At 50.7% G+C, this 20,408-nt stretch overlaps 1 protein-coding gene across 1 annotated transcript in view; it reads left to right on the top strand.

Annotated features, from left to right (window-relative positions):
• Asb2 (ankyrin repeat and SOCS box containing 2) overlaps positions 1–20,408 on the top strand; it is a 35,274-nt gene that overhangs the window by 7,640 nt on the left and 7,226 nt on the right. The window contains exons 2-7 of the mRNA XM_076921319.1: positions 2,535–2,811; positions 9,796–9,900; positions 12,001–12,167; positions 12,957–13,112; positions 14,605–14,850; positions 17,703–17,874. Coding sequence (XP_076777434.1) covers positions 2,606–2,811; positions 9,796–9,900; positions 12,001–12,167; positions 12,957–13,112; positions 14,605–14,850; positions 17,703–17,874 — 1,052 coding nt within the window. The 5' untranslated portion in view covers positions 2,535–2,605. The remainder of the gene's footprint in view (positions 1–2,534; positions 2,812–9,795; positions 9,901–12,000; positions 12,168–12,956; positions 13,113–14,604; positions 14,851–17,702; positions 17,875–20,408) is intronic.

Consider the following 20,408-nt stretch of genomic DNA (forward strand, 5'->3'; position numbering starts at 1 on the left):
CAGGTCCCTGACCAGGGGTATTGGGGGCAAGAGGGTAGCTGCTTTTCAGCCACACCCACTCTGCTGTGTCTGGTCATAGGAAATCCAGAGTGTGATTTTCTCCCACTGTGGTCCCCAATGGGACACACAATCGCACACAGGAGGCCCCAGGACTAGCAGGAGACAAGGCTCACCCATCTTTCGGGGCTGTTTTGATGCTCATGACAGTTCCCAGTGACCCCACATCCTCCGTGGTGACCCCACACACTCCCTGGCTCTTACACTTTCTAATATTTTCATTTGAACCATGTGGGGTGGGGGAGATTGTGTGGCTTTAGCTTTGAATTTGAACCCCTCAACACTAATGAAGTGACTGCCTCTTGGTGCTTCGGCTGTAGACCATTTGGATGTCCTCTCAGAGATGTGTTGAACCTGTCTCCTGGGTACCAGTTAGCCGGAGCCACAAGAACGCCACAAAGCAAAGCGATCCTTGGATCCTTAGCGAAGGTCCACACCTGCAGGTGGGAAAGACTCTCTGAGCTGCAGGCTGGAAATGGGGGCTGCGCAACCGCGGTTCCACTCATTTGAGGGTAGTTGGAGTGGGAGTAGGTGTTGACCTCCCACGGGCTAAGGGGGCGTGTCTCATCCTCAGGCAGGGATTCCCTGATGGGCGGAGTTTGCCTACCCTCGGGATCCTGGCTCATTTCTTCTTTCTGGGGCTCAAGCTGCAAGGAGGCAGGTCTCATGGGAAATTCTTAGTTCCTCTGGGCACGACAGAAGAGATCTCTCATGTGCCTGGTGTGTCGTCCCCACTAGCTTCCCCTTGAGAGAGCAAGTCACGAGGACTTAGGCCCAATATCTGAGGGGAAGGAGAAATGAATATTTGCCAGAGTAGAATGCTGGCACTTAGTGGGGGTGGGGGTGTTTTTCAAAGGCCTCTTGTGACTTAAACACTCAGCCAGGGCTGAGAACCCTTGACCTGTGGACGTGCTGCTGCAAGCCAGTAAATATCGCAAGTCAGGCTGATTTGATTTCATTCGCTGACAGAGCTTCACCCCTCCTGCTCCGCTCTCTCTAAGGCAGAGTGTATCTTTTCGAAGAGAGTCCCTGTAATGAAATTGTTGTAATGGCTGGTTTGAACCAGAACATGAGATCCCAAGCACAAGCCCACATCTGCCTACATCTGACTCATCTGCGGCGTTCTTAGCCCTCCCACGGTGAAGAACAGCCTTGATGTGCCCGTGTGGGACACAGCTGTGACTGGATGGGAGGAGTGTGCCCAACACGGTGTGACCTCAAGAGGCAGGAGGCAGGATGTTGAGATCTTTGTGTCCCCAGAAGGGTGCCTGACCCAGACCAGTTGCACAAGAAATAATCTCTCAGTTAATGTATGCAGTCATACCTGTATAGATAGATAGGCTTCCTGGCATGGAAATGGTGAGTGGGGAGATCTCTGCATAGACAAGTTTTAAAGGGAATGGGTAGGAACATGGGGGATATGTGGCTGAGGAATCGGACAGACAGAAGGATGGATGGTGGGCAGATGGGTAGATAAGTGAGTAGGTGGATGGTTGGAAGGTCGGATAGGCTGGTGAATGATGCTGGAAGAAAGAGCTGAGGGGGGAGTGGTTGAGTGCACATACTGGCCAATGGGGAGGAAGATGGATGGATGCGAGTAATAGTCGGATGTTTGGACATGTGGGTGGATAGAAGAGTGAATGAGAGGATGGATGGGGGGATGGGTGGGAGGATGAGTGGGAGGACGGGTGGGAAGGTGGGTGGGAGAGTGAATGAGAGAATGGATGAGAGGATGGGTGAAAGAGTGAATGGAAGGATGGATGGGAGGAGGGATAGGAGAATGGGTGGCAGGATGAGTAGGAGAGTGAATGGGAGGATGGATGAGAGGATGGATGGGAGGAGGTATGGGAGGATGGGTAGGAGAGTGAATGGGAGGATGGATGGGAGGATGGGTGGGAGGAGGTATGGGAGGATGGGTGGGAGAGTAAATGGGAGGATGGATGGGAGGGTGGGTAGGTGGGAGGATGGATGAGAGGATGGACGGGAGATAGGACAGGAGGATGGGTGGTAGGATGGGTGGAAGGATAGGTGGGCATAGCCGTAGGTGGTTAGACAGATGCTTGAGAGGATGAGTAGGCAGATGAATGTTTGAAGGATAAGGGAGTTGGGGAATAGTTGAGTGGACGTATGGCTGTGAGGATGGATGGATGCTTAGACAGATCCCATGGCCAACTGAATGAATTTTTAAAAATAAGTGAGCTGGAGAGAACAGTGGTTAAGAGCACTTGCTACTCATGCAGAGGGCTCAGTTTGGTTCCTAACACTCATACAACCACCTGTAAATCTACCTGCAGATCTGTCGGCATCTGGCTTCCATATGCAACGACACTCAGGTGTACATACTAACATGCAGGCGCGCACACACACACACACACACACACACACGTTTAAAAATGTGCTATCCCACAGTCTGCCCTGTGGGCAAATGTGGCTGCCTTGTGAAACACTCGGTGACTGGGAGTTTGGTTTCCTCACAGGGATTTGTCACCTGCTGTGTGCTGGTTCCTGCTGAGTCTCTCTTCTGGAAGCTGGAGGACAGGTGGCCAAGATGGCCACTGAGATCTCCACTCGGGGCAGACAGCGTGCCATTGGACATGAGGAATACAGCCTGTACAGCAGCCTGAGTGAAGAGGAGCTGGTCCAGATGGCCATCGAGCAGAGTCTGGCAGACAAGACTCGGGGCCCAACCCCTGCTGAGACCTCTGTGTCCTCTCAGACCAACCACCAGCCAGGCCAATTCCACCCAAGGACCAGGTAAGTAAGGAGAAGCTGATGGAGGGTAAATGGACCCCTGGGCGTCCCTTAAGCTTCAGATGCTCCAGGATCTTCATCCTGAACCAAAATATCCTGGTCTCTGACCCCGTAGCTGTCTGCATTTGTCATCTAAAGTCACTCTTTGGTGTCACAGTGGGATAGGATCCAGGATGCCTGTGGCCCGAGACTTTCACATAAAATATTGTATTTGCTTATCACTTATGTAATCTCACTAAGTATCTTAACTCATTACTAGGTCGTTTTTTTTTATTCCAAATACAAATGATACATGACTAACAGCAGCAATAACTGACAAGAAAGATGGTCTATACAGCTTAGTCCAGATGGGGTTTTAAAATATTTTTTATCTGAAGTTGGCTGACTCCACAAGTGTGGAACTTCTGATATCTCAGGGCAGATTCCCTGTGCTTTCATTAAAAAAAAAAAGCCTCTCTTAAGGATACCCTAAGGTCTCTTTGTTGGGGAACCCGAAGTTAAGGCTGACTAACTGGCCCAGGGTCACAAGGCTGGGAACTTGGAATTGACTAGCTCCAAAGCCCAGGCTTGACCTTGCCTGACTGATTTATGTTTGGATGCAGGAGACTGTTGCTCAGTGGGGCAACTGCTTCTAGCTTTGTCTGGGCAGTGTGTCTACAGAAAACAAACCTGCAAGGCAAAAGGAATCTGCCTGGCATCCTTATCCTGCCTGCTCTCCATGCCTCCCTCTCCCCCGACCCCCATTTCATCTTCCCAGCTGATGGACTTTTTTCCCCCCAGCATCATGACTTGAGGCCACATGAGAAGCCACCAACACAGTCCACAGTGCCGCTTAGGTAGTAGGAGAATCAAGTGAACTTCTACATCATTTTATAAAAATGTATGTTTTAAGGCAAGGCCAAATTACATAGTTCAAGTTGATCTGGAACTCAATTGTGTAGCCCAGGCTAGCCTCAAACTTTGAATCTCCTTGCCTTGGTCTCCCAATTACTGAGAAACCAGGCATGTACAAGCATGACTCGCAATTTATGTATATTTCATTTCTAAATATCATCATTTGTACTCATCACCAAAATAAAAATTATACACACAGGGCCAGTGAGATGGCTCAGTGGATAAAAGAGCTTGCTTCCGAGCCCAGTGACCTGAGTTCAAACTGTGGTACCCATGTGGTGAAAGAGGAGAATCAACAAGTGGTCCTCTAATCTCCATGCAGGTACCATGGTATAGATATGTCCTCGTGCGCACGCGCACGCGCACACGCACACACACAGGCACACATGCACGCACACATGAACAGACACGCACACACACGCACACACACAATAACGTTTATCTCTCGTCAAGCTTTTAAAATCACATGTATTTCACATCCATGTTCCAAGTGTTTATCAGCTACATCTGGCCAGTGGCTACCAGATGGGCAGGACAGATCTAGGGACACCTTCTCTGCAAGGGCAGCCAGAGAGGCACTTGGCATTTGCCCTTCAAGTGCTTTTGGGAGAGAAATATATACATTGTGAAGATGTTTTGGCTGTCCTCACCCACCTCCAGCCAAGGCTGTGTGTTGGAGGTGGGGTGCGGGGGGGGGCAATAAATGCTACAACAAGTGGGATGGATCTATGTGACTGTGGGCCATGGGTCTCATGTGTCCCCAGCAGTTGTCGGTGACCCCTATGTGATCTTGACCCTGGAAAGTTGTCTACTCCCTCAGAAGTTCTGCTTCCTTGTCTAACAGGTTTTGCTAAGGTGAGCCATAGCAGACATGACTCTTAAATGGGAAATGAACCATCTCAGCCCTGTCCCCGGGTTGACAACCATCAATGCTCACACCAAGTCACACTGTTCCTTGCTAATGTTAGTTAACCTGTATCCAACAAGCTGGGCCAAGGCCTGAGCACCCTGTCCTGAGAGGCCCTTTTCACAGGGATGTCAGGCAGGCTCCTTGGACAGTGGGGAGGAGAACAAAGCCTTCAGGCTCCTAAGCTAGCCCTGACCACATCCCACTGGGGCCTCAGAAACCCTGTGCAGGGACCTGGCTCATCCGGTTCCTGTTTTGGCTGGTTTAGCTGAAGTCAAATGCAGGTTCCTCTTTCTCAGGAGAAGATCAGATAGAGATGGATAGGACTGTTAGAGGAACCACACATCACTGAGCGCCTGCAGCCTCCTCTGCAGCTCAGGAGCACCCCCCTGGGGCCAGGCAGTCTGTAGGTTCTGCTGACTCTGCAGAAAGGCTTCCTCTTGCTCTCCCCACCTTGAACCAGGCTTTAGACTCATGTGTGGACCTAAGAGCCCCGCACATCTCCATCTTTGAATATTACAGTATTATCCAACAGACCCAGGACATCATATAGGCTTCAAGGGGCTCCTTGTCATCCTTTGGGTCTCAGGTTAGCCATCCCCTTCTCAGTGAATCCTGCCCTAACCATTTATTCTCTGTCCTGGTGGCTCCTGCATGGATGGCCCTGGATGTTACCTGGAAGCCTAATTTGCTTGCTTCTGCCAGGGACCTGTGACGTTCATTCAGAGTCTCAAGTGCCTGCTCTGCTTTCTGTAGCCTAGTCTTGACCAATCTAACAAACGGCCACTTATAAACAAGTGCATGGGTGGGAAGAAGAACAAGAGGTCATGAGAAGGGAGGTGGGTTTGGAGGTTCAATGTTTTCTGTGTCATTTACTGCCTATGCAATGACTTCAAATTAGATGCCCCATCTCAGTGAGTCCTGACCTAACCTCTCCTTACCGTCCCTTTTCAAAATGGCGATAGCTGGAGCTTGCTCATCTTAAAATATATTCCTCTTCCTCCTCCTCCTCTTCCTCATCTTCTTCCTCCTCCTCTTCCCCCTCCTGTTCCCTAGGTGAGGAGTCCCTGGGGCCCCAACCTCATAACTACCCCAGCTCCACAGAACAGCTTCTGTGTCAAGCTAGGAGAGTCTCCTGAGAGCTTCCCAGTGATAAGACCTCTTGGGGACTAGGGGATGTTGTTCATTTGTGCCTTGGTGCCTTTGTTACTGTAGGTGCCTAGTGAATATTGTTAGGCAGATAAACAATTCGAAGCCAAGAATATACTTTGGGAATGTACTTTGCCATTGTCTTTAAAATGGAGTGCAGGGTCCTAGAAAAGGAAACCATAGGACCCCCCTCCCCAAGCATGAGGTCACTTTTTAGAGCCATCTCCCCACAACCAGGTAAAGGGACAAAGTAGAACAGTTTTGAAAGTCTTTTGGCAAGCCTGGGCCCCAAGAGCTCCCAAAAGGCACACCTTTCTTCCTATCTAATGGGGAACTTGGGTCCATAGACCCCCTGACCAAGAGAGCCTGAGGTTACTATGGAGAAGTAACTAGATGATGTTCAAAGCCTTCAAATGCTTGCATTTTATTAAAGGTTGCTCTTCTCAGAAGATGAAGGAGGGAACCATAAACCTGGACTTGCTTGGGATGGGGTGCATGGCTGCAGATGACTCCAGTCAAACCACAGGCTGTGCTGGGGCCATCCTGGCACCTGGTCACACCCATTACCCCCTCCACCAAGTTTGCAGCCTGAAGAGGGCAAAGGCTGAAGGTACATAGGACCACTGCATAGCAGGCCCAGTAGTTGTGCTTGCTGTGTCTCAGGAAGGACAAGCCCTACCTGGACCTCTTTTAGGTCATAACCTGTAGCCACATCCCACGGAAGCATCTTCCTCTCAGATGACTCAGTCCAGCGGTTAGCTCTGCTGGGAATTCCCCTGCCGCAGCCAGTAGAGGGGAAGTGGGGCCTTCAACTTTGCTTTGAAAGCACAAAAGACTCTTGACTTCCCATCCAGCCTGAGACTCAGAGCTTGGGTACTGTGAGCAGCCACACGGCTGACCCCCAGACCAAGGTCATGCAACCCAAGTTCAGCGCTCCTAGAACAAGTTTTTCTGCTGTGATCTCAACCCCTCTTTGCAGCTCTGTGGGTGTGTAGCCTTGTCACGCACCTGTGGCCTCTGAGCAGTTAAAGACCCACAATAGCTAACCCAGAGGTCTGCAATCCCAGTCCTTGACACCAGGCTTGGAACAGATCCAGAGCCGGCACATTGTGGGACCTATCAATGTCTGCCTCTTCATTCTGCCAGAATGAGAGTGACATACCCTTGCTGTCTTGGGAGGTGGCAGGAAGGTGCTTGGAAGGGCTCTGAGAAATTTGTCTTGCATACTGGTGATCCATGATCCAACCATGATCCAACCGTATCCTTGGGTCACCTCAGCTCAGCTACAATCCTTGCTGTCAACACTTCACATGGGATGGTCCTCATAATTTAGGTGAAGGTGGTAGCTTTTTACCTGTGTGTATCATCTTGCTGAAACATTTGAATGGTAGCTAGAGACTAGAAGCCACATGGACTGGGAATCTGGGGGCTTCGTGGAGAGCTCAGACCTGCTGACTACAGAGATAGCCTGGCCAAGGCTGCTTTCCTAGGGGGCCAAGAGGAGAGAGGGGAGCATTGGGCGAGTGCAGCCAGGCCAGGGGAGACAGGCTATGCACATCTTTATCTTGGGTGATGGCTCTTGAATCTGTGTCACACTGAGTTTCTTCAGCCACATAGATAGTGATACACTCTCCCCACCCCCAGTTTGGTCCTGATCCCACTTTGCAAGTAAAGAAAGAAACAGAGGCACAAAGTTGGGGAGAGTCTATATACAGCCAAAGGCACAAAACCAGTGTGGAGTCATGGAGTGGAACGGGGGTTAGAAAGCAAGAGGAAGCCAGGCCCTGGAGGATGGGGCAGTCTTAAGAGCTGTCTGGTCCTCAGCCCTGTTCACCTGCCGGTGGGATTCTGAGCAGTGCCCACCATCAGCTTGTTCATTTGTGAAAGGCAGCAATATTAATGTCCACCTTAATAAGAACAGAAGGAAAAGTACTGACTGGGGGCATCCATGCCTTACACAGCATGGAGATATTACAGAAGGATGTAATGAGTTGGGATTCAGGAAGAGCAGAGACATGGAGGACACGAATGGCCAGGCTTCAGCTTGTTTTGAACCAAGCCTCTTCTTCACTTTTTCTTGAAGGCCTCTACTCTGCACCATAGGCTGGCTTTGCTGAGGGATCCAGAGTCTGAGGCCCTACCCTGCCCTGCTGTATAAGGTCAGGATCCTTCCCGAGGTCCTTATTACAGCACTCGGACCTCACGGGGTACCAGCCTCAGAATGAAATTCTAGATTCCACAGACAATGCCCCACTGCTGTCTGGGCAGTAAGGAGAGAGCGCTTGGTATTCAGGTCGGCCTGCTAGGAGATGATAAGGGTGATGATAAGAGTGAAGTCTATTGTCCCCGAATCCCCGGGCAGGAGCAGAGGGGACTGGCTGCTCCATTTCCATCAGACCTTCTGGGAGTGTGGGATCCAGGCTCAGTATAATAAGAACAAAATGAAACCCTGGCTTGAGTCAAGTCCTCTTTCTGTGTTAGCTGGCTTTCTTCTTCCACTAAAGACTGAGAGACATGGCTTAAAGGAGAAAGGATTTATTCAGGTCCATGGTTCCGGTGGCTTCAGTCCGTGGCCAGTAGCCCACTATTACAGGTTCAATGTATAGCAGAATATCATGGCGGTGGAAATTTGTGGCTTAGGAGTCTGGTTGCCTCATAGTTAGGCCAGGAAGCAATGAAGGAGAGAGAAAGGGGCCGAGGACCCATTCCCTTCACCTGGGTGGCATGTCCTTTATTTCCACCACCTCCCTACAGTGCCATCCATCCTCTTGTCATCCTCTTCTGTTGCTATAATAAAAATACTCTGTCAAAATACAACTTGGTAGAAAAGGTGCTCACTCCAACTTACAATCCCAGGTTCTAGTCCATCACTGAGGGAAAAATCACAGCAGCAGGAGCCCCAAACATCTGGTCACATCACAATGGTTGGCAGTGTGGAGAGAAAGAAATGCCTCTGCATGCTTGCCTGTGCTCAGCTCGATTCCGCTACTCTTATATAGTTCAGGAATTGGTGCCATCCACAGTAGACCTGGTCTTCACATATCAGTATGACTTAACACCCACAGACATGCCCAGAGGCCAACCCAATTTAGCCAATCTGAGATTCTCTTCCCAGCTGAGTCCAGGCTGTGTGTCAGGTTGACAATTAAAGCTACCTGTCTCACCATCCAACTTGAACTAGTCAGTGGATCAGAATCCAAGACTGAGGACAGAGCCCTCTTTATCCCTGCCACTTCCCCCCAAGGCACCCCATAGAATGCTACTAAACAGGGGACAAGCCTTCAACACATAAGCCTTTGAGGGACACTGCTCTACAATACAGCTAAGCATTTCACACTGGCTCTTGAGACAAGGGCTTCTTCTCTCTTCCCATTACACAGGTAGGAAAAGTAAGGAACACGGAAAGTGAGCTTGTCTTCAGGTCACACAAGTGGCGTCTGGGTTTAGATCACTATCTGACCTTCCTTACACACATTTTCTAGGCTACTGGGTCCCAAGAGGACTATGGGTACACAGTCCTCTTATGTGAAGCCAGCAGGAAGGTGAGGTGGAGGGTCCACATGTCTTGGCTTCTCAGAGTGGCTCTCCTATTCCCTTGCTTGTCCAGGAATTTCTTCTCTGGCCCCACTGAGACCCCCCCCCCAACACCCTTTCATCCTGATGCCTGCCACCGACCAGCCGCTTCTCACATCCTCCCTGGTGAAGAATGTCACCTTGCTTCATATCTGCGCCCTTGTGGTTGGCTGAGGAGGGGGGCAGTGGGGGCGGGGGCGAGGTTAACCTCATTGTTGTCTTATATGGTCATTTAAATCTCCAAGGGCTTCCTCCAAGGGCCAAAAATAATCCAGAGACACAGCAGCTGTGTCCAGCACACAGAGAGGACCCGGCCATCTGCTTTGGTTCAGAGCCCTGTGTCTGTCTGTCACTTAGACTCTTTCTCCCTGCTCTCCCTCCATCCTCCTTACTGGCTCCAGCATGACCCGCTTCTCCTATGCAGAGTATTTTGCTCTGTTTCACTCTGGCTCTGCACCTTCCAGATCTTCCTCGTCTCCCGAGAGCCCACCGGCCCGAGCACCCCTGGGCCTGTTCCAGGGGGTCATGCAGAAGTATAGCAGCAACCTGTTCAAGACCTCCCAGATGGCGTAAGTGACTCCCCACCTGGCCCCAAGACCACCCAGCTCACACCTCCAGCTGAGGCAGCAGGGAGAGGGGCAGGTTTGCAGCCCTAGATCACCTTCCTGCTGTGACAAGATTCTAATGCTCTGACACAGAGCATCAGAGCAAGGCACAGGAGCCACAGACTGATCCAAGCTAGGAGTAGCATTCAGGTTGTGCTTGGGACTGACCCCTCAGATATTCTCGGAGACTGTGACCCTGCAGCGGGAGGAGTCCCACGGGACTCTGAATCTGGGGCTCCAGCAAGAGGGAGAGGTTCAAAGGACTGGGGTTTGGGGTGAGTTGAGGAGTTGGCTTTCACTCCTGTTTATCCCTGTCTTGTGTCTCCCCATGCCACCTCCAGGGGTTCATCTGTGCACATGCAAATCTCCAACCACAACACTTCATTTAAGGGCCAGGTGCCAAAGCCCAGAACGAATCAATTAACTGGGGCCAAGGGAGGGGGTTCTGCCAGGGGTATGGAGCTAAGGGGACATTTGTACCTCCCTCTTTGCTCTGGCTCAGAGTGACCCTAAAAGCAGTTAAAAGAAAAAAAGGGTCCCTCTGCTGGTACCCCATTTCTGTGTGGCAGAGAGGAGGATACAGCTAGCCAGTTCTCATTCTCAGCCTCTCCAAGCCCTATGGGGACCACATCAACCTTGGGGCTTTAGGGTTGACAAAAAAGAAAGTTCCAGTTCTAATCTCAGTACTATCCCCCTATCCCCAGTACTATCCTCAGCCTATCCCCCCATGTCTGCTATAGGAGGGCCTGCCTCCACCCCCCGTCTCCCTTTTCTGCAAGGCAGGGTTGGGGAAGACAAAGTTGTCTTCCAAGGCCCTGTGCAACTTGCTTCTCATCCTTGGTGGTTTAACATGCCTGGCAGCCTCTCCTTCTTTGGGGTGGGGACTTTGTCTGAGCTCATGGGGAAGCTGTTCTTGTGTACGACACTGAGGGTCCCAGGATCTGTGGACCCCAGCTGGGGAGATCCGTTCTATCTGGTGGGTCCTGACAGCAAGTATTACATAGTGGGAAGCCACCCCCTCACCAAGGCCGCAGGACCAGCCAACCCACTCCCCTCCACTTCAGCAGTGACCACATACCCCGTGGGGCCCTCCCTGAGACTGATGGGGGTTGGTCCTGTTGCTCCTGAGTGGATCTCAAGCAGGTTGCTATGATGATGTTGATGAACCTTCAGGATCTAGCTGGTCAGTCGCTTGTCCTTGTTGGGTCTCTGGCTTCACCCGTATCTGCTATTAATAACCCAGAGGCCGAGACTTAAGAGGAAGTGTAGCATGCTGGAGGAAGCCGCTGGGAGGGTTTGGGGGCTGGTCCTAGAGATCCCCTTAAACCCAGCCTAGCTCCTGATTCCAGCATCCTAGGAAGTCATGGTCCCTACTGACTTGGTAGCAGGGGACAAAGGGAAAGAGATGGAAGAGAATAGACAGATAAGGAAATGGATAAATGAAAAAAAATTGCCTTCAATGAGCCGAACAAAGACACCATGGCCTTGAAATCTTTTGACATTTAGCAGTTTTAAACTGTGAAGGATTCTAATTTATTAATCCTTCAAGTATTGTCATTTTGCAGCAGCTGGGAGTAGGGATAATGGATTCGATGGGGAGATGGAGAGGCAGGAAGGCTGGGGAAACAGGGAAGGGAGGGACCTTGGCAGGTCCTTGACTTTGGAAGCTCTTGCAATCATTCAGCCCTGTAGGTAGCTGTGCTTAGTACAAATCAGAGGGCCATCTTTTGGGAAGGCCCCTAGTTACTGGAGATTCCTCTGCAGTTGTTAGCCAGTGTTAGCACTCTATGCCTGAGTCTCCCTGGTAGAACAGTTTGGGTGTGACATTAGCTTCAGCCACAGAATGGCCCAGGGCTGCTGGGTTCCCACCCTAATTTGCTTGCATCCAGCGAGCTGGCTGGAGGGCACAAGCATTAGTCCCTGAACAAGCTGAATACACAGGAGGAGAGACCCCAGAGCAGGCACTGGCTTGCCTTCCAGCAGGTCCTGTTTACCCTCAGGACCCAGGCCACTTGGCCCTGCCTCTGCCTACATCTGAGAATTGGCTGCCGCTTGCTCTCACAGGGCTATGGACCCGGTGCTGAAGGCCATCAAGGAAGGGGATGAAGAAGCCTTGAAGGTCATGATCAAGGATGGGAAGAATCTTGCAGAGCCCAACAAGGAGGGCTGGCTGCCGCTACACGAGGCTGCCTACTATGGCCAGCTGGGCTGCCTGAAAGTCCTGCAGCAAGGTGAGGACCATCTCTGAGGGGCCAGCAGGGCACAGGGCTCTCTCTTGGTAAACAGGGCAGGCCATGTAATGGCCTCCACAAACACAGTTAAAATCACTGTGTTGCAGTGGGGGTAGGTGGAGTGAGAGTGGGGGTTGGAGGTGGGGATGGGATGGACAATCCTCTTCCTGCTTTGGCCCCTTGCTGCTGTCTCTCCATGCCTTTCAGCCAGGAAAACCTAATTCCTAGAAAAGAATGAAGGAAGAGCTAAGTTCTGGGACAGCCACTGCCAGTTTGTTCCAGAATGTTCCAGGGGCTGATTTGGTGTGAAAAGGCTCAGGCACAACTGTGCCTGTACACTGCCAAGGGTGTTCCCACCAACTGTGGGACCCTGGGCTAGTTCTGCCTCATCTCCAAATTTCATCTTTCTATTAAGCCAGATTAGGATTAATAATACCAACAGGCAGGTATTGATCCGGCCATTGAATGATCCCAATTCTCACCAACCACACCTGGAGAAAAAGTTACATGAGATATGGCCATTCCAGCAGTGGCTAAGAGGGCAGAGGAAAAATAGACACTTTAGAGCTAGGGGCTCAATCTGGGAAGGCTTCCCAGAGGAAGTGGCATCTAGTTGCATTTCTATAGCCAAGAACCTAAGCAGGTCATGGGGGATGAGATGAAGATAGTCTGGGCTTAATAGAATTCAGAGGAAGCAGTTCCATCCCCATCCTTAGAACTGTGAGAAAGTCGGAACACGTGTGTCGGGAGAGTGGTACCTTCTGTCACAGATTTCCTGGTGTATCCCAGCCTACCCAGGGACCATTGACCAGCGCACACTGCAGGAAGAGACGGCATTATACCTGGCCACATGCAGAGAACACCTGGATTGCCTCCTGTCACTGCTCCAGGCAGGGGCAGAGCCTGACATCTCTAACAAATCCAGAGAGACTCCACTTTACAAAGGTAAGTCTAGGCTGGGCTTCTCATGGGCCAGGAAGTCCAGAAGCAAAGTGGGCAGCTTTCAGTTTGTTCCCATGAATGCCCAGCTCTGAGGGATCCACTTTGCAGAGGGTAGTACCCCTCCAAGATGCATGATGCATTCTAATTAGATCTTGCATTTACACGTGGGATCACTCAGCATATTCCATAGGTCGGGGGTGGGGTGGGGAGGGCTGTCACTGAAGACTTAAGTTCAAAAGATGGGGCATATGTCTGTGGGTTACATCAAGCATGGGCACACACTCAAACTACAAGCATCCAGAGCTTGGCAAGGGGATGGATGGGAATGTGGGGAAGGGGTGCTCAAAGAGGGATGCCTAGGCTGAACCCCAACAGGAAGGAATTTACCGGCTGGCTAAGCTTCTGTAACAGCATGGGAAGAGGCCAGACAGTAGGAGAAGGAGTGCATACCTCTGCTATGTTTATGTAAGCAAAAGCCTCCTGGCTAGTTCAGCACTAGTTCAAAGGTATGCACTGGTGGCAATAGCCAGGTCCAGTGTCAATGGACAGATAACCCATCACAACAGCTGGTACCTGTTGAGTACGTATGTGCTGGGGAAAACATTTCCCTTAAGCCTCCAGATGCATCTCCACACCCGTACGTGTTGCTAGTGTTCTTAGTTTATATGTAAGGACCAAAGGCGCATCTGTGATTTGGCATCCAGCACATATAATACTCTGCAGGCACCTGAACTCGACATGGAAATATTTTCTATGGGGCCCTTAGCTGTTACCTGGATCCTCAGCTGTCTCAAAAAGAGATGTAGGAAGCATGCTAAATACCAGTCCAGTGGCTTGGCCTTGGACCTATTAGGTACCAAAACCCCAGGCTCCTGGCTCCTGAGTGTGGTCTCTTATGGACCCATCCCCTGAGCCTCCTCTAGACTTTGCTGTGTGGTTTACAGAGGACTGATGTTCATGAGATGGAGAAAGGAATCCCTTGGTACAGCCTAGGCAGCTGCTTCCCCTGTTTGCTGTCCCCTCTCCAGGGAGGCTTCAAAAAGCCATTAATTGTCTCACATTCCTTGGTGACTCCAATGCCCTCTATATCCCCCTAGTGAGAACTGTGGACCAGAAGTTGGAAAGGAGGTTTGAGGAGGATGAGGAAGATGGGTTGTACTCAGAAGATAACTCCAAGTTAAATGAGCAGCCTTTGCTGTACAAATATCTTCAGCCCTAGTGTCTGATGTAACTCTGAAAAGGATGATGAGTTAGGGATACTTTAGAACATTCTAGGGGGCAGAGTCTCTGGATGTGACTTCCTGGGTTTGAATTCCAGTTCTGACTCTTAGTCTCTGTGTGACTCTGGGTCATCACTTGTCATCTTTGTGTTCCGCCTGCCTCGTTTATAGACTCAGTGTTGACATTGGGTTCTTCAAGGGTAGTTGGAAAGATTAAACAAGTCAATCATCAAACCTTCAGGGCCACACTGACTGTCTTACTTCTCCTGGTCCAGCCTGTGAGCGAAAGAACGCGGAGGCGGTGAGGATATTGGTGCAATACAACGCAGACACCAACCACCGCTGTAACAGGGGCTGGACCGCACTGCATGAGTCTGTCTCACGCAACGACCTGGAGGTCATGGAGATCCTAGTGAGCGGCGGGGCGAAGGTGGAGGCCAAGAATGTCTACAGCATCACCCCCCTGTTTGTGGCTGCCCAGAGCGGGCAGCTGGAGGCCCTGAGGTTCCTGGCCAAGCATGGTGAGTGGTCACGCAGAACAGCTGCCAAGGACCTCAGAGGTCAGCTGGGGTCGTCCTGTGGACATCCTCTGATCCAGGGCCCCGCAGGGCTGTGTTGAGGATTCAGTAGAGCTATGGTGAGGAACTGCTATGTGCTTCCTGACTTACTATCTCAGATCCAGCTCAACATCCTCCTTTCACAAAAGAGGAATCTGAGGCCTGGAAAGGGGAAGTGACTTATCTACGGAATTAGTTATACAGCTATCTAGATTCTTGGACTCTTAATGCCCAAACCACACTACAGATCACACTGCTGGGCCAGAAAGACCTCAGATGGAGATCACATCCTTGTCTTGCAGGTGATAAAACCAAGGACCAGGGTGGGAAAGTGGTTTGTCCAAGATCACACAGTAGGTTATTCATACACATGGGATTTGAAACCAGGTCTCTGCACTATTTTCCCTTAAACAAACAAACAAACAAACAAACAAACAAAACGTAACAGGAGAAACTAAAACCATACTGCTTGCACCATGATGTTCCAGTAGCAAAGAACCCCAAAAACACGAATAGAAAACTGTATTTTGGCAACTTTTTCCAAGCTCTCCTGTGATTGCCTTTCCCTCTCAATGGAAGGAAGGTGCATCTTGGACACTGGAGAGGCTGAGGCTATGCAGAGGGGTTGGGGCTGGGCTGCAATAAATCAGTGAGGACCTACTGTGTGTCAGGCTTCCTGCTAAGCATGGACCCATGACTGATAGGTAGAGTGTGGCCCAGGTGCCATCCTAACCCCACTGTACACTTGAGGGGATTGAGGCCCAGACAGGTTAAGTGATTGCTAACTATGAGAGCCTGAATTTGACCTGCGTCTGCCTCTCGGCCTAGGAGATGAACACTCTGACAACACAGTGGAGTCCTGGAGCCCAGGCCAGCAGGCCACACTGAGGGCAAGGGCACAGTGTGGGGAGGGGAAACCCCTCTCTCCAGGCCAATATTGAGGCAGGGACTGCTCCCTTCAAGGGGAGTTAAAGCCGGTTCCTAAACAAATATTTTCCTTGGGTGAGCAGGCTGCTTTGTTGACAAGCCTAGGCCCGCCAGGGAGCCTGAGCCTGGGGCTTACAGGCTTGTTAAAGGTGTCCGTATACTGTCCCTCTGAGAGAAGGACCAGTCTCTGCCCTGAGCTCTGTCCACACAGCAGTGACTTATGAGCCTGGTACTGTGTTTCTATTACCTTATTTACACCTTGTTGTAAACACGAGAGGCCAGGAGCATGATTCTTGACTAAGTAACAGGTAAACTGAGGCTTCTAAAAGCTGCCTGAGGTCTTAGAGGTTGGGAGTCACAAAACAAAACCTTTAAAGGTCCTAATGGGCCCTCAAGGCCTGTGCTCTTCTCAGAAGGCCCGAGCGAGTCCATTGCTGTTGAAAATGAAGTAATCAGAAGGATGAGAGGTGTGGACGGCTCTGAGAGCAGAGCTGTGGTTGACACAAGCCTTTGATCTCAGCCTTTACTGAACTACCATAGCTCATCTGCGTCTGCAGCATGAAGCTGACTTCCCTCTGCAGAGAAATCATGTGCACACCAGTTCTCTCTCTCTCGCTCCATGAGATGTACAAGATGTAGAAGATCAGATAAAGGCAGGAAGCCGCGACCAGGCTTTAGCCCCCTTCCTACCAGCATGGCTCAGTGTTTAGTGTCTGTGTATGTGTATGTGTGTGTGCATGTATGTGTATGTATGGTGTATATGTGTGTATATGAATGTGTGTATGTATATATGTTATATGTATATGTATAGTATGTGTGTATGTGTGTATGTGTGTATGTATGTATGTGCATGTGTATGTGTGTGTGTGAATGTATGTGTGTATGTGTGCATGTATGTGTATTGTATTGTATGTGTGCATGTATGTGCATGTGCATGTGTGTGTATTGTGTGTGTATGTGTGTATATGTGTGTATGTGTGTGTGCACATGTGTGATGTATATATGAGTATAAGTACCCACACAGATCAGATCTGCTGGAGTACAGGTGGTTGTGAGCCACTGTGTGGGTCCTGGGAACTGAAGCCAGTGTCCACTATAAGATCTGTACCTGGTCTTCACCACTGAGCCATCTCTCCAGTCCCTCGGCAGTTCCTTAAGAGGACGATGGAAGCCAGTTCCCTCCTGTTTCTGATGGAGAATGAAACAAAGCCAGGACTGGGGATGTGGCTCAGTGGGTAGAGCGCTTGCTTAGCATGCACAAAGCCTTGGGTCAATCTCCAGCACTGAATAAAGCAGCGTGGTGGTTCACACCTGTAATCACAGCACTCTAGAGTTAGAGGCAGGAGGTTCAAAAGTTCAAGACCATCTTTGGCTCCATATGGAATTCAAGGCGAGCCTAGGCTACATGAGATGATGCCCCAGACCAACCAAACAAACCATCAATCCCAAATCCAAGTAGCAGTCAGTAGGGTTTCCTTTTAGGAGCTTTGTACTTAGCTGGATCTGCTGCTGCTGCTGCTGCTGCTGCTGCTGCTGCTGCTGCTGCTGCTGCTGCTGCTGCTGTCAGGGCACAGCCTAGGGCCCATAGTGAGGGCTCCATTCTCTGATCATGTGTTCAAGTTTGGCTTCACAGCTATGAGTGGATTATCCTAGGACCTTTCATGTTCTGTGTCCTGGTCTGTGATGAAAAACTTGACCTCCCAGGGCTCCCTATGGATTCAGAGAAACAGCGTAGGTGTGGCTTTGTGATAAAGAACTTACCCTTCCTCTGACATCTGAGGGGTCCATGTAGATTCAGAGAGTAGGCATAGCCCAGCACACACACATGGTTAGCTGGGAGGTGCTCACCACACAGTGAATCGTTCATGGCTCCACTTCTCCCTCTCCAGGTGCAGACATCAACACGCAGGCCAGTGACAGCGCATCAGCTCTCTACGAGGCCTGCAAGAATGAGCACGAGGACGTGGTAGAGTTTCTCCTCACACAGGGCGCTGATGCTAACAAAGCCAACAAGGATGGCCTGCTCCCACTTCATGTTGCCTCCAAGAAGGGCAACTATAGGTCAGTCCATAGCCCTCACCATGCACAGCCCAGGTCTCCGGGGATGCCCAAGGAGGCCAGGGTGGGACAGGGCACTTGCTTTCCATGGCGCTTGAGGGGACTTTCCCTTGGTTTGCTTGTTTGTTTCTTGGGGAGGTGGGAGGATGCAGAGATAACCTGCAGGGCAACTAGCTGATTTGTGAGGATGTGTAAAGCAATGGAGAGGGACCAGTCCCTGGGCACTTCCTTCCCTGCACTTCATGCTCAGGTGGGGGAAGCTCAACTTCTCTAGAAACAGTCTGTGGGAGGGAAGCTGTGCGTATTCATATGTACTCCCTCCCCCCACAAACACAGAGGTGAACAGTCCACACACATTCATGATATGACGAGAGATCACTGAGACCTAAGCTCCAGGGTGGCCCCAGTAGAAGGGACCTGGTAAGGACCAGAACAGAACGCACTGGAGGCTGCCTGTGTGGGCTGGCTCTTGTGTCCACTGAAGGCTCCTCCTAGGATCCTGCTCATTCCCTTCTTCAGTAACATAGCATTGGCCATGGCGGGGGCTTAGATACCACAGAGTAAGCTCCTCTCTGGCCTCCAACATGCCTCTCATCTGACAGCCGATTGCTAAGAATTTAGCACCCACACTGTGAATAGGAAAGGATGCTTGGCAGGTGGAGGGGGGAGGATGCTGGTTGTCCTTGCAGACAGACACTGGTCATTTCTAAAGGGTGGACTCATTGCTGAGCTGTGGGACGGCCCCTTTTACAGAACAAGAAACTGACCAGGTAGCTGAGAGCCTCGTGCCTCCGTGGGACCAGCCCCACACCTAGGACATTTTCTACTGGTTGGGTAGTTCCCAGCCATGGACCCTGGCAAGCTTTCTTTTTTATTTTAGACAATTTTCATTAGTTTTTAAGTGCATCTTTTTTTCCCCCTTTAAGATGGTTTTCAAAAGAAACATTCACCACCATGGTGTAGTAAGACAATTTACAGTTACTAGAAGACCCGTGCCATGTGCCCTGGGCACCGCACTGGGAGATGCTGTAATGTTTCAGACTCCCAAAAGAAAGAGAACAGATTGTGCTTGGCATTGTCGGTGAGGCAGGGGGATGTATAAGGGGAAAGAGACAGCAACAGAAAATAAAGCAAAAGCCCCAGAAGCCTACACTCTTCCCCAGAGCCCCAGACATTCCTGTAAGCGCACACAACCGATTTCCTGAGAGCTATCCAGTGAAGGGTTAAAGCTGGATTCCCAGCAGCCCCTGCCACCTGGCTGGGCCACTGCTCTTTGCTCACACCCTGGGCATGTGGCATTAGAGGCCCTCCCCATGCTGGCCTCCCACAGGCTGAGCAGGGATTTGATGTGACATTCCATAGGCATTCAGCCACCTGCCAAAACACTCTGCCTACCCAGGGCCTGAAGCACAGCGCCTAGAGCCCGAGGCCATTTGCCAGATGTGCCTGCTCTTCAGCACACTGGGCGGGGTGTGTCGGGCCATGGCTGAAAGAGGAACCTAGCATCCTCATCCCTCAGGCACATTTTCTGTCATCCATTTTCAGTGTCTATTTTCTGTCATTTCATTTTCAGCAGAACAGGTCGATTTTCAAAGACCCTGTGAGATGGACAAGAATGTGGCCAAGGGTCCTGAATGCGGTCAGGAGCTCCTGACCTTGGCTGTACAACCCTGATTCAGGCCCCACCTTAGATGATGGCACTGGGCTGGCCTGGGGTGGGGTGCCAGGATTTCCACACAGTGCCTGAGTGAGTTCCAGGAATGTAGCACCTCTCTTGTCGCCAAGGGTCAGGCCACCATGACCCTTTGACTAAGGTCTCCTCTAGCTTGGTGCAGCAGGGCAGGGTCTGCTGTCACTGCTCAGGACATGGACTTCTAACTGCTTTTTAACAGCCTACTGTGTGCCAACCCAACAAAAGTACAAGTGAGACGGTGAGGTTCTGCTTTGCCGTGTGGGTGCAAGTCCCCCCTCGCTGGGGTGTATGAAGAATACATGAGGCAAAAAAAGGCTCAGTTTGTGGGGTCACCTCTGAATTAAAGGGGGTGACTGTGAAGAGCACTTTAAAGGATGCCTGGCGCTTTGAAGGATTCATTGTCACTGTCACTAGTATACCTCAGCAGAATCTGATGTGTGTGTGGCTCAGAGAGGTTAGTGGCATGCTGGAGATGGCCCAGCTTTAAGCCGTTGTCACCAGGTCCAGGTGATTCTGAGATCTGATGCTTTTTCATTGCCTATGCTGATCTCCAGGATCCCCCATGATCCCATACTAATGACAACCAGCTTGAACACCTTCTCACTGTTCCTGGGCTGGGTTAAGTCAAGGTATCAGAACCCAAGTCAGATAGCATGGTAAGACTGAATGCTTGCATAAGTAAAGTCTTCACTGGGATCCCAGCCCAAGGGCCAGGAGAGCGAGTTTTCAAACCTGAGAGGATCTAGAGTGATGTCCTAAGTCAGAGGCTGCCAAACAGTCTGAGATATCTCCCTAGATACTGTACAGGGCCTCCCAGTAACCATCCCTGGCTGGGTCTGTTTGG

The sequence above is a fragment of the Arvicanthis niloticus genome, chromosome 23, assembly GCF_011762505.2.
Source record: "Arvicanthis niloticus isolate mArvNil1 chromosome 23, mArvNil1.pat.X, whole genome shotgun sequence".
Taxonomy (NCBI): Eukaryota; Metazoa; Chordata; class Mammalia; order Rodentia; family Muridae; genus Arvicanthis; species Arvicanthis niloticus.